The 13579-nt window shown below is 42.7% G+C and overlaps 1 protein-coding gene across 9 annotated transcripts in view; it reads left to right on the top strand.

Moving 5' to 3' along the window:
* tenm4 (teneurin transmembrane protein 4) overlaps positions 1 to 13579 on the top strand; it is a 343760-nt gene that overhangs the window by 107942 nt on the left and 222239 nt on the right. For 6 of the 9 annotated variants that reach the window (XM_061877994.1, XM_061877990.1, XM_061877989.1 and 3 more), the window contains 3 exons: positions 5020 to 5269; positions 10878 to 10952; positions 11109 to 11207. In XM_061877994.1, the coding sequence (XP_061733978.1) occupies positions 5020 to 5269; positions 10878 to 10952; positions 11109 to 11207 (424 nt within the window). The remainder of the gene's footprint in view (positions 1 to 5019; positions 5270 to 10877; positions 10953 to 11108; positions 11208 to 13579) is intronic. The other 3 variants (XM_061877991.1, XM_061877992.1, XM_061877993.1) reach the window with 3 other exon arrangements.

The raw sequence follows: 13579 nt of genomic DNA, 5'->3' as shown, positions 1-13579 counted from the left end.
CCGCGACCCCAAAAGGGAATAACCGGTAGAAAATGGATGGATGGATGGATCATGCTAATGATAGCAGGAATGGGAAAGCACTTTTATGATCCACTAGCGTTGTATTATTTTCATAATCATATTCTACAAGCCTGGTAATTATCTGGCTACTAATTGAAGGTGTATTGTCACGAGGTAATTAGAGCCAACATATTTGGCGCTAGCTCACACAAAAAGCGACTTAGCGTCACTCTAATAACTTTTCTTTGTGGGGAAACTAATTATGTGCTCCATTGTCATGGAAGTAGCTTTTGTTCACGCCCAATGACGTATCCCATTAGCATAATCTAATTAGCAATGACATAATTAGCGTGACTTCAAGCTGAGGTAGGCGGCGGCGCAGGTCAAGGCAAACTCACGGTGCTCCTTTTTCCCGCGCTGTCCGCCTCGCCATAGGAGCTAATTGCCGGGGACCATCTGTTGGCGCCACACGAGCGCGGGCTGCGGTCGAAACGCTCCCTGACATCAAATATGTGGGAGAGTAAATCAACGCTTTGTGCCTTTTGCAGATGGCCAATGAAAGACGCAGGTCGTAATATGCAAATGAGCCTGCTGATGGCGGCTTTATAGCCAGCAGCTTCCTGTCCTTGTCGGTGTAGCAGCGCCACATGATAGCATTTCAAGGGACGATGACAAGCTAGATGACTTTATTGACTTTTACTGCTCTCTACAGCCTTTGTTTGCCTCACAAATGCTAATACACAGGCTAACACATACAGGCTAACACACATTCTAACATACATGCTATCACACATGCTAACAAACTGGCTAACACACATGCTAACGCACATGGTAACACACATGCTAACGCAAATGCTAACACACATGCCAACACATGCTAAAAGCATTTGCTAATACAGTTGCTAACACACATGCCAACACATGCTAAAAGTACTTGCTAATACAGTTGCTAACACACATGCTAACACTCATGCTAACACATGATAACACACATGTAAACACACATGTTTAAAACATTTGCTAACATACATGCTACCTTAATGCAAACAAATGCTAATGCACATGCTAAAACACATAATAAGAAGACACAGAATAACACATATGCTAACACATGTTAAAACACATACTAACACACATGCTACCACACACACTAAAACATATGCTAACACACATGTGAGCACACGTACTAAAAGCACTTGCTAACAGAAAGGCTAACACACATGCATACACACATGTTAACACACATGCTAACACACATGCAAACACATGTTAACACACATGCTAACACACATGCAAACACACATTCTAACACACAGGCTATCAAACATGCTAACGTACAGGCTAACACACATGCTAACACACATGTTAACATGCATGCTAACACACATGCTAACACACATGCAAACACACATTCTAACACACAGGCTATCACACATGCTAATGTACAGGCTAACACACATGCAAACACACATAGAATAGAATAGAATAGAATAGAATAGAATAGAGTTTTATTGTCATTATTGCAATGAACAGGTTCAAAGAACAACGAAATTGGAGCAGCTCCTCCTAAGGTGCATATACAATATGGTAGTATAAATTAAAAAAAATAAATAAATAAATAAATAAATAAAAAATAAATTAAAAAAAAAAAAAAAAAAAGATAGAGATGACAGATGTATCTATGTATACATACATAAAACATTATTTCACATTGTAGTCCAAAAAAATAGAAAAACATTTAAACATTACACATGAGGACATGATGGACATATGGACACTCAGTGCCTGTTTAGTGCTACTATGGCTCTTGGGTAAAAGCTATTTTTTAGTCTATTGGTGCTCGCTTTTAGCACCCTGTAGCGTCTGCCTGAGGGTAGCAGTTCCAGGTGGCTGTGCCCGGGGTGGAATGGGTCTTTCAGGATGCTCTGTGCTTTCCTGAGACAGCGGGAGCTGTACAGGTCAGCCAGGGGGGGGAGGGGGCATCCGTTTAACTTCTGGGCGGTCTTTATGACTCTCTGGAGCGCCGTTCTCTCTGCGGCCGTGCAGCTGCTGAACCACACGCAGATGCAGTAGGTCAGGATGCTCTCAATGGAGCACCGGTAGAAGGACACCAGCAGTTCCTGTGAGAGGTGGTTGTTCCTGAGTATTCTCAGGAAGTGCAGTCTCTGGTGTGCCTTCTTGATGGTAGCCGTGGTGTTGGTGCTCCAGGATAGGTCGTTGGCCAGGTGGACTCCCAGGGAGCGGAAGTCGGAGACCTTCTCCACACAGTCACCACTGATGATCAGGGGCAGGATGTCCGTTTTTTTCCTCCTGAAGTCTATGACCAGCTCCTTGGTCTTGGAGGTGTTCAGGGCCAGGTTGTTGACTTTGCACCAATCCGACAGCTTCTCCACCTCATCCCGATATGCAGCCTCGTCTCCCTCCGAGATGAGCCCCACTACGGTGGTGTCATCCGCAAATTTGATGATGGAGTTGCTGGAGTGGGCAGGTGTGCAGTCGTATGTGTAGATGGAGTAGAGAAGGGGGCTCAGCACGCAGCCTTGTGGAGAGCCGGTACTGAGGTGCAGGCTTGATGACATGTGGCGACCCAACTGCACCCTCTGGGGGCGGTTGGATAAGAAGTCCTTAATCCACATGCAGATGGAGTTCGAGAGACCCAGGTCTGACAGTTTGGACACCAGTCTATCAGGAATAATGGTGTTAAATGCCGAGCTATAATCCACAAAAAGCAGCCGCACGTAGCTTCCCCCCGTCTCCAGGTGACCCAGGGAGGAGTGTAGGGCTGTGGCGATGGCGTCCTCTGTGGACCTGTTGGCTCTGTAGGCAAACTGGTGTGGGTCGAGCTCGGGAGGGAGGACTGAGGTGATATGGGTCCGTACCAGCTTCTCGAAGCACTTCATAGCTATAGGTGTAAGTGCAACTGGACGGTAGTCATTCAGACATCTGACAGAGTTCTTCTTCGGCACCGGGATTATTGTGGAGGTCTTCAAGCATGATGGGATGACGGCCTGGGAGAGGGACTGCGTGAAGATCTTCGTAAATACTCCGGCCAGCTGGTCTGCACAGTCTCTTAGTACCTGTCCCGGGACTCCATCTGGGCCCGTAGCCTTCCTCGGGTTCACTGCCTTCAGCGTGCGTCTCATGTTAACACACATGCAAACACACATGCTAACACACATGCAAACACACATGCAAACACACATGCAAACACACATGCTAAAACACATGCAAACACACATGTTAACACACATGCTAACACACATGTTAACACACATGCTACCACACATGCTAAGACACAGGTTAACACACATTCTAAAACCTATGCTAACACACAGGCTATTACACGTGCTAATACACAGCCTATCACACATGCTAACTTACAGACTAACACACATGCTAACACACATGCAAACACACATGTTAATACACATGCTAACACACATGCAAACACACATGTTAACACACATGCTAACTCACATGCTAACACACATGCAAACCCACATTCTAACACACAGACCATCAAACATGCTAACGTACAGGCTAACACACATGCTAACACACATGCAAACACACATGTTAACACACATGTTAACACACATGCTAACACACATACAAACCCACTTTATAACACACAGGCTATCACACATGCTAACGTACAGGCTAACACAAATTCTAACACACATGCAAACACACATGTTAACACCCATGCTAACACACATGCAAATACACATGTTAACACACATACTAACACACATGTTAACACACATGCTAACACACATGCAAACACATATTCTAACACACAGGCTATCACACATGCTAACGTACAGGCTAACACACATGCTAACACACATGCAAACACACATGTTAACACACACGCTAACACACATGCAAACACACATGTTAACACACATGCTAACACACATGCAAACACACATTCGAACACACATGCAAACACACATTCTAACACACAGACTATCACACATGCTAACGTACAGGCTAACACACAGGCTATCACACATGCTAACGTACAGGCTAACACACATGCTAACACACATGCAAACACACATGTTAACACACATGCTAACACATATGCAAACAGACATGTTAACACACACGCTAACACACATACAAACACACATGTTAACACACATGCTAACACACATGCAAACACACATTCTAACACACATACTAACACACATGCAAACACACATTCTAACACACAGACTATCACACATGCTAACGTACAGGCTAACACACAGGCTATCACACATGGTAACGTACAGCCTAACACACATGCTAACACACATGCAAACACACATGTTAACACACACGCTAACACATATGCAAACAGACATGTTAACACACACGCTAACACACATACAAACACACATGTTAACACACATGCTAACACACATGCAAACACACATTCTAACACACATGCTAACACACATGCAAACACACATTCTAACACACAGACTATCACACATGCTAACGTACAGGCTAACACACAGGCTATCACACATGCTAACGTACAGGCTAACACACATGCTAACACACATGCAAACACACAGGCTATCACACATGCTAACGTACAGGCTAACACACATGCTAACACACACGCCAACACACATTCAGCCCCAAATGATGCAAGATGAGTCATGAGTTTTCATATCTTCGGTCGGTCATCTGAAGCAGAAATATCGACATCGGTTCATTTATCAGCATCTTATTATCACGTCATGTTGGATGCTTTTATTTTTGGCATTTCCTGTTGTGTTCCCAGCGTCACCTTCTCAAGCTTTCTTCTTTTTCCCACCTCGGGCTTTTGGAGTTTTTCCTTGCCTAAGCGTGGGTCCAGATGTAGTCATTGAAGCTTATAAAGATCAATTGTGACTGATTGATTGATTGATTGATTGATTGATTGATTGATTGATTGATTGATTGATTGATTGATTGATTGATGACAAAGAACAAATATTAAATATTGATGCCGTGACTCCCATGTCCTTCCTGTTTCAGACGTCTTCCACAACCACCCCCGGCTGAGGACGCCCCCCCTGTCCCACTCCCACTCCCACTCTCCCAACCACCAGCACCACGCCTCCTCCATCAACTCCCTCAACCCAGGGAACTACACGCCCAGGAGCAACACAAGCCCCGCCCCCACTGACGGCTCCGCCCCGCCCGAGGGTCCGGCCTGCGCCCAGGACTCTGCGGGTGGCGCCCCCGACACCTGGCTGCTCAACAGCAACATCCCGCTGGAGACCAGGTGAGTGCTCGGGGGCGGAGCTTCTCATGCTAATTAGACAAGAGGGCGGAGCCAAGACACCAAGAGAAAAGTGCTGCTTTCTTGTTTCAGGCAGAGTCAAAGCAGACACCAATCTTTGTTGTCGTCGTCATGGTAACACATGCACCTGGTTAGCAAGAACCTACTTTAGAGTAGTCAGTGTACACCTGGTCGCGGTCTGAGGGCACTCACACAGGAGAGACGTGGTTCAACTAGGGGAAGATGTCCTCCAACTGGTGCTGTAGGCAATAACAATTGTGTGTTTACTGGTTTCATGTTGTCACAGTATGTCAGTGAACCGCAGCTCCTCCAATGCTAGCAGAACTCACGCAGCCCCGGACACTACCAGCACCATTTTTCACAATAGGCAAGTCACTTTAATCTTGGTGATCACTTGTATTGCCAAGTTTTCCCTCAATAATTTACCTCAACAAGCCGCAGCTCCCGACGCGCTGGCAGCACTCATGCAGCCCCGGACCACAACGCTGACATCACCATATCTTACTGTAGGCAACACACTTTAATCTCGGTAATTACTTGTATTGCCAATTTTATACTCAATAATTTACCTCAACAAACCACATCTCCCGCATCGCTGGCAGCACTCATGCAGCCCCGTAACCATAACACTGCCATCACCATATCTGACAGTAGGCAAGACACAATTATCTTGGTAATCACTTGTATCTCCAATTTATTACTCAATAATTTACCTCAATAAACCACAGCTTCCGCCAGGCTGGCAGCACTCATGCTGCCCCGGACATTACCAGCACCATTTTTCACAGAAGGCAAGACACTTTAATCTTGGCAATTACTTGTATTGCCAATTTTATACTCAATAATTTACCTCAACAAGCCGCAGCTCCCACATGGCTGGCAGCACTCATGCAGCCCCGGACCATATCACTGCCATCACCATATCTGACAGTAGGCAAGTCACAATTATCTTGGTAATCACTTGTATTGCCAATTTATTACTCAATAATTTCCCTCTACAAACCACAGCTTCCGCATCGCTGGCAGCACTCATGCAGCCCCGGACATTACCAGCACTATTTTTCACAGAAGGGAAGACACTTTAATCTTGGTAATCACTTGTAATGCCAATTTATTTCTCAATAATTTACCACAATAAACTACGGCTTCCACTGCGCTGGCAGCACTCATGCAGCCCCGGACATTACCAGCACCATTTTTCACAGAAGGCAAGACACTTTAATCTTGGTAATTTACCTCAACAAACCACAACTCCCCTGACACTGTCAGCACTCATGCTTCACCGGTCTTGGCCAGCGCCTTGACTTACTGTCGGCGAAACACAGTTATCTCGTGTTGCCAGGTGTTCAAGTAGTTCCCCTCATTGAACCACAGCTCCCCCAGCCCTGTCAGCACTCATACATGCCTGGAGCATACTTATGCCATTCCATGCCCTACATTTATGACCACTTTTAGATAATAATGTATGTAGTCCTTGTCTCTGCAGAGTAAATATTTGCTGCTATCCAAGTTGTACACTGACTACTCTAATTAGAGTGTTTCTGATGGTAAAAGGTGGAGATAGACAGCAAATAAGTGTGCCTTTAATGAACGATTAGGCGTCTTTAGTCAGGTGTTGCTACGGTGACAGACAATTAGCAGCAGAGAGAGATCAGGTGTGCAGCATAATGATAATAAAAGACCAGGTGTTCAGTTTGAGGTAAGGACATGGAGGACGTATGAGAGGTAGAATGTGTGGTTCGCTAACGAGTTGAAGGTTTCCTGGTGAAGTCTTCACTCTCACCATTAGTCCTAGGCCCCGCCTCCTTCACTCAGTCTGACCATTAGTCCTTAGTCCAGCCTCATTTCGGGCACCTTCCTCTGCAGGTGAGCTGGTTGGAAAGTTGACCACTTGAAAAGCAGCACTTTCCTCTCTGAAGGTTGTCAGCTTTCATGCAGCCTGGTTAGAGACACACAGAGACAAGATGGCCGTCTTACAGTCCCAGGTCCACTTCTGGTCTGTGTCCCTCGAGTACTGTCATGGTGGTCTTATTTACCGTGTACATCTCATCTGCACCCTGGTACTCCCTGAACCTTGAACGTGTCCCTGACCCCCTGACCCTGAATGTGTCCTTCAATGTGTCCCTGACCCCCTGACCCTGAACGTGTCATTGTGTCTTCTATCCACCATGTCCACCTGTCCTGAATACTCACTAAAAGTATCATTATACCAGACTGAAATCTAGCATCACAAAACACAAGTATGTGATATTGGTTCACATGTAAAATGTGTGATATCGTGTGCGATACAAATAGTCCTGCAGAGTGTTTACTTGTGAGTGATATCATGTGCGATACAAGCAGTCCAGCAGAGTGTTTACTTGTGTGTAATATCATGTGTGATACAAGCAATCCTAAAGAGTGTTTACTTCTGTGTGATATCATGTGCGATACAAGCAGTCCAGCAGAGTGTTTACTTGTGAGTGGTATCATGTGCGATACAAGCAGTCCAGAAGAGTGTTTACTTGTGAGTGATATCATGTGCGATACAAGCAGTCTAGCAGAGTGTTTACTTGTGTGTAATATCATGTGTGATACAAGCAATCCTAAAGAGTGTTTACTTCTGTGTGATATCATGTGTTATACAAGCCGTCCTGCAGAGGGTTTACTCGTGTATGTCATGAGTGATACAAGCGGACATGCAGAATGTTTACTTGTGTGTGATATCATGTGCAATACAGTGTCCTGCAGAATGTTTACTTGTGTGTGATATCATGTGCGATAGAAGCAGTCCTGCAGAGTGTTTACTTGTCTGTGATAGAATGTGCGGTACAAGCCGTCCTGCAGAGTGTTTACTTGTGTGTCATATTGTGTGCGATACAAGCGGACATGCAGAAAGTGTACTTCCGTGTGATATCATGTGCGATTCAAACAGTCCTGCAGCGTGTTTACTTGTGCCTGATATCACGTGCAATACAAGCTGTCCTGTAGATTGTTTACTTGCGTGTGATATCATGTGCGATGCAAGCAGACCTGCAGCGTGTTTACTTGCGTGTGATATCATGTGCAATACAAACAGTCCTGCTGCGTGTTTACTTGCGTGGGATATCATGTGCAATACAAGCAGTGCTGTAGCATGTTTACTTGTGTGCAATATCATGTGCGATACAAGTGGTCCTGCAGAGTGTTTACTTGTGTGTGATAATATGGGCGATACAAGCAGTCCTGCAGCGTGTTTACTTGTATGTGCGATACAAGCTGTCCTGCAGAGTATGTTTACTTTTGTGTGACATCATGTGCGATACAAAAAGTCTTGTGATATAAGCAGTCCTGCAGAGTGTTTACTTGTATGTGATAGCAATGTGCAATACAAGCCATCCTTTAGTGTTCACTTGTGTTTGATATTATTTGTGAAACAAGCAGTCCCGCAGACTGTTTTCTTGTGTGTGATATCATATGCAAAGCAAGCAGACTTGCAGAGAGTGTACTTGAGTGTGATATCATGTGTGATACATGCAGTCCAGTATAACCTTTATTTGTGCGTGATATCATGTGCGATACAACCACCATTATTTTCACTTGCTCAAACCTTTATCACATTCACTACGAAATGATACAAGTTACCTTTCTTCCTGCTTATATGATATCAGATAGTATCGGTATCAGCCAATATCACTATGGTATCAGCAGTAAAAAAAGATACATCTAAACACGACTGTCTTCCATATACATAGGACCATGTCTGCCTCATGTTGTCCTTGTCTCCCTTTTCCATATTTCGTTCCACGCCATTGTTCCTCTTGCCTTTCTTTCCACACTGTCTTTTTCTATGTACAACTTTATAATGTGGTTCAAGGTTGCAGAATTTATCTTTGAATCAACAAGTGTTTGGAAGGTCATTGTCCAACATGTACATGGACCACCTGGGACACATGTCTCGTCCATAAAATAAGTCAAGGCAACCTTGAAGGGGAACTTTTTGGAATTGTGTCCATCATTCACAATCCTTATACATATTGTTTGTGCATTCTAAATTGTAAATAATGGTTAGCAAAAGTCAGCTAACAACAAAGTTGTTTTATTATGCCAAAAAGCACTCTAAAAGCCTCCATTGAGGTTTAGTATACATACACTGTAAGTATATATGTAGTACCTAATAACATTCATAATAACATGTACAATTTACATATTTTATATACACACTCTAAGTATCTATGTAGTATTAAGTAACGTTCTTAATAACATGTATTACTTACATGTTTTATATACACACTGTTAATATGTATGTTGTATATACTAATGTTCATAATAACATGTAATACTTAAACATTTTATATACACGCTGTAAGTATATATGTAGTATCTAATAATGTTCATGATAACATGTAATATTAATGTATTTTATACACATGCTGTATTTATGTAATGTAGTAACATTCATAATAATGTATTTTTTATATACATGCTGTAAGTATATACATAGTACCTAGTAACTTTCATAATAACATGTCGAATCTACATATGTTATATATCTGGTATCTCATTACATTATTAATAACATGTAATATTTACATATTTTATACACATGATGTAAGTATATGTAGTATCTAGTAACATTCATGATAACATGTAATAATAAATATTTTATGTACACACTAAGTATATATGTAATGTAGTAACATTCATAATAACATGTACTATTTATATATTTTCATCATTTTAAGTATTAATTTCACATACTCATCACAACATTCACTTTCCCTCTAACAACATCAAGACTACTAATCATGGCAGACTTGATGAGCGACAACAAAAACTATGTTGGGACAAATGATGATCCAGAAACTTCTATTTTTGAGGCTGAATATAAGGAGGATGATTTCCAAGTTTTTTAAGTGAAACACCAAGCATCATGTAGCAGTATTGCTAAGTGCTAAACAAGATAGACACATATAATAAAACAATCACTGACTGTACAATGTCTGTTCTCATTGGGACAACGATCAGATGGGATGTTTATATTTTCCCCTTAACATCATTATATTTCTCACAAAGATTAAAAAAATAGCGTCTTTTTGTGTCTTTCTGGCGTTGAATGTCAGAGTTGACCAACTTGTGGGTTTATGTGGGTTTATGTCCACAACCTTCTACTTTCCAGGTGAGAGACATGATTTATCATCTAGAATTAACTTTCACCAACTCAGAGGCCATGCAGCAGCTCAACATGTCAATATAGCAACATAAGCTAGTTAGCTCTCTAAAAATAGTCTGTCTGTGTTAGCACTTATAATAACAATATGACTAATACTTGTTAATATTCAGGTCACAACATGTAAATAGAAAATGGTTGGTGTTTTGTTGGACATTTCTAGATGACTTTATGGACGCAACAGTGTACTCAAATTAGCTGCATTGTAAGCCACCTCTTACTAACCGTATTTTACGAGTTAGAATGCATTACAACAAATGCATGTGTTCTTGTCTTACATAAGGATTGTAAATAAAAGGCTCAATCACCCTCCATTCCCAAAAAAACAAACAAACAGACAAAAAAATGCAGTTCCCCTTTAAGGTTTCTGTTGTGTAAAGTGATGAATTGTTTTCCTACAAGGAGCCAGAATACTCTCATGTTTATTCGAGAAGAGCAAGATCCATGCAGAGAAGGGCAGGGCTCGTACACAACCAGGTAGGGGAGTAGTCCTACCTCTGCAGCAGTAGTAGCAGTACTAGTAGTAGTAGTAGTAATAGTAGTAGTAGTATTTAATAAGGTGTGTGTGTCTTTCCTCGTGACGCCTGCACGTCCATCTCACCACCGGCTTCACGCCCATGTCTCCATGTGTAGAAACATAGCACAGCAGGCATTCCTCGAGACTTTGCAGGACAACCTCATTGAGATGGACACCCTGGCGTCTGCTCGCCGCCAGGCCGCCTACGACGACGGGTAGGTGTTTGATTGCCACTCTTGTGATGCCTGCGCTATGTTTCCTCCATCGCACGCTCCGCTTTGTCCGCCATCGTGTGCGCGTGTGTGTTTTGCTGTTTGAATCTTCTTTTCATGAATGGAAATGAAAAAACAGGAAACGACTGCTTTGTTTGAATTTTTCTTTAAAAATGCCGAAAAAAACAAAAAAAACAAGGCGTTCTTCTTTTTTGATGTTGAAAAGCAAAAACTAACTGGAATTTGCGAGCGGACTGCTCATGCGCGTAAGTGGAAGTGAAATGTTAGAATGTCCAGGGTTAGATGAGTGTGTGGATGGTGGAACGGTTCCAATCGGTTGAGAAATGTGGGATACGGAGAGGTTTTTGGAGGGAAATTCCTGGTAATTCCGGGTACTTCCAAAGCAGGAAACATCCTGGTTTGAATGTCCAGAGTAAGATCAATGTGTGGATGTTGCAATGGTTCAAAAGGATGAGAAATGTGGGATATATATGTGGGTATTTGTATTGCCCATTCATTGTTAATTGAGGGAAATACCTGGTAATTTTGGGTATACAGGGAATGTTTCCAAACCAGCTTGAATGTCCAGGGTGAGTGGAGTGTGTGGATGTTGGAACGGTTCGAATCAGAGGATAAATGTGGGATATGGAGAGGTTTTTAGAGATAAATTCCTAGTAATTCCGGGTAATCAGGGAATGATTCAAAACCACAAAACATACTGGTTTGAATGTCCAGGGTAAGATCAGTGTGTGTGTGGGTGTTGGAACGGTTCGAATCGGATGAGAAATGTGGGATATGGAGAAGTTTTTAGAGGGAAATTCCTGGTGATTCCGGGTAATCAGGGAATGACTTCAAACCAGGAAACATGCTGGTTTGAATGTCCAGGGTAAGATCAGAGTGTGGATGTGGGAACGGTTCAAACGGATGGGAAATGTGGGACATGTATGTGATTATTTATATTGCCCATTCATTGTCAATTGAGGGAAATTACTGGTAATTCCGGGTAATCAGGGATTTTTTCCAAAACAGGAAACATGCTGGCTTGAATGTCCAGGGTAAGAGCAGTGTGTGGGTGTTGGATCGGTTCAAACGGATGACAAATGTGGGATATATACATATATGTGGGTATTTATATTGCCCATTCATTGTCAATTGAGGGAAATTCCTGGTAATTCCGGGTATACAGGGAATGTTTCCAAACCATGAAACCTGCCAGCTTGAATGGCCAGGGTGAGTGGAGTGTGTGGATGTTGGAATGGTTCGAATCAGATGATACATGTGGGATATGGAGACGTTTTTAGAGATACATTCCTGGTAATTCCGGGTAACCAGGGAATGCTTCCAAACCACAAAACATGCTGGTTTGAATGTCCAGGGTAAGATCAGTGTGTGGGTGTTGGAACGGTTCGAATCAGATGAGAAATGTGGGATATGGAGAGGTTTTTAGAGGGAAATTCCTGGTAATTTTGGGTAATCAGGGAATGATTTCAAACCAGGAAACATGCTGGTTTGAATGTCCATGGTAAGATCAGTGTGTGGATGTTGGAACGGTTCAAACGGATGGGAAATGTGGGACATGTATGTGGTTATTTGTATTGCCCATTCATTGTCAATTGAGGGAAATTACTGATAATTCCGGGTATACAGAGAATGTTTCCAAACCAGGAAACATGCTGGCTTGAATGTTCACGGTGAGTGGAGTGTGGATGTTGGAACGGTTTGAATCGGATGATAAATGTGGGATGTGGAGAGGTTTTTAGAAGGACATTCCTGGTAATTCCGGGTAATCAGGGAATGTTTCCAAAGCAAGAAACATGCTGGTTTGAATTTCTAGGGTAAGAGCAGTGTGTGGGTGTTGAACCGGTTCAAACGGATGACAAATGTGGGATATATACATATATGTGGGTATTTATATTGCCCATTTATTGTCAATGAGGGAAATTCCTGGTAATTCTGGGTAATCAGTGAATGTTTCCAAACCAGGAAACATGCCGGCTTGAATGTCCAGGGTGAGTGGTTATGTGGATGTTGGAACGGTTCGAATCGGATGATAAGTATGGGATATGGAGACGTTTTTAGAGGGAAATTTCTGGTAATTCCGGGTAATCAGGGAATGCTTCCAAACCACAAAACATGCTGGTATGAATGTCCAGGGTAAGATCAGTGTGTGGGTGTTGGAACGGTTCGAATCGGATGAGAAATGTGGGATATGGAGAGGTTTTTAGAGGGATTTTCCTGGTAATTTCGGGTAATCAGGGAATGATTCCAAACCAGGAAACATGCTGGTTTGAATGTCCAGGGTAAGATCAGTGTGTGGATGTTGGAACGGTTCAAACGGATGGGAAATGTGGGACATGTATGTGGTTATTTATATT

This window comes from Nerophis ophidion, linkage group LG18 (genome assembly GCF_033978795.1).
Source record: "Nerophis ophidion isolate RoL-2023_Sa linkage group LG18, RoL_Noph_v1.0, whole genome shotgun sequence".
Lineage (NCBI taxonomy): Eukaryota > Metazoa > Chordata > Actinopteri > Syngnathiformes > Syngnathidae > Nerophis > Nerophis ophidion.
This window is presented reverse-complemented; position numbering and strand designations above follow the sequence as displayed.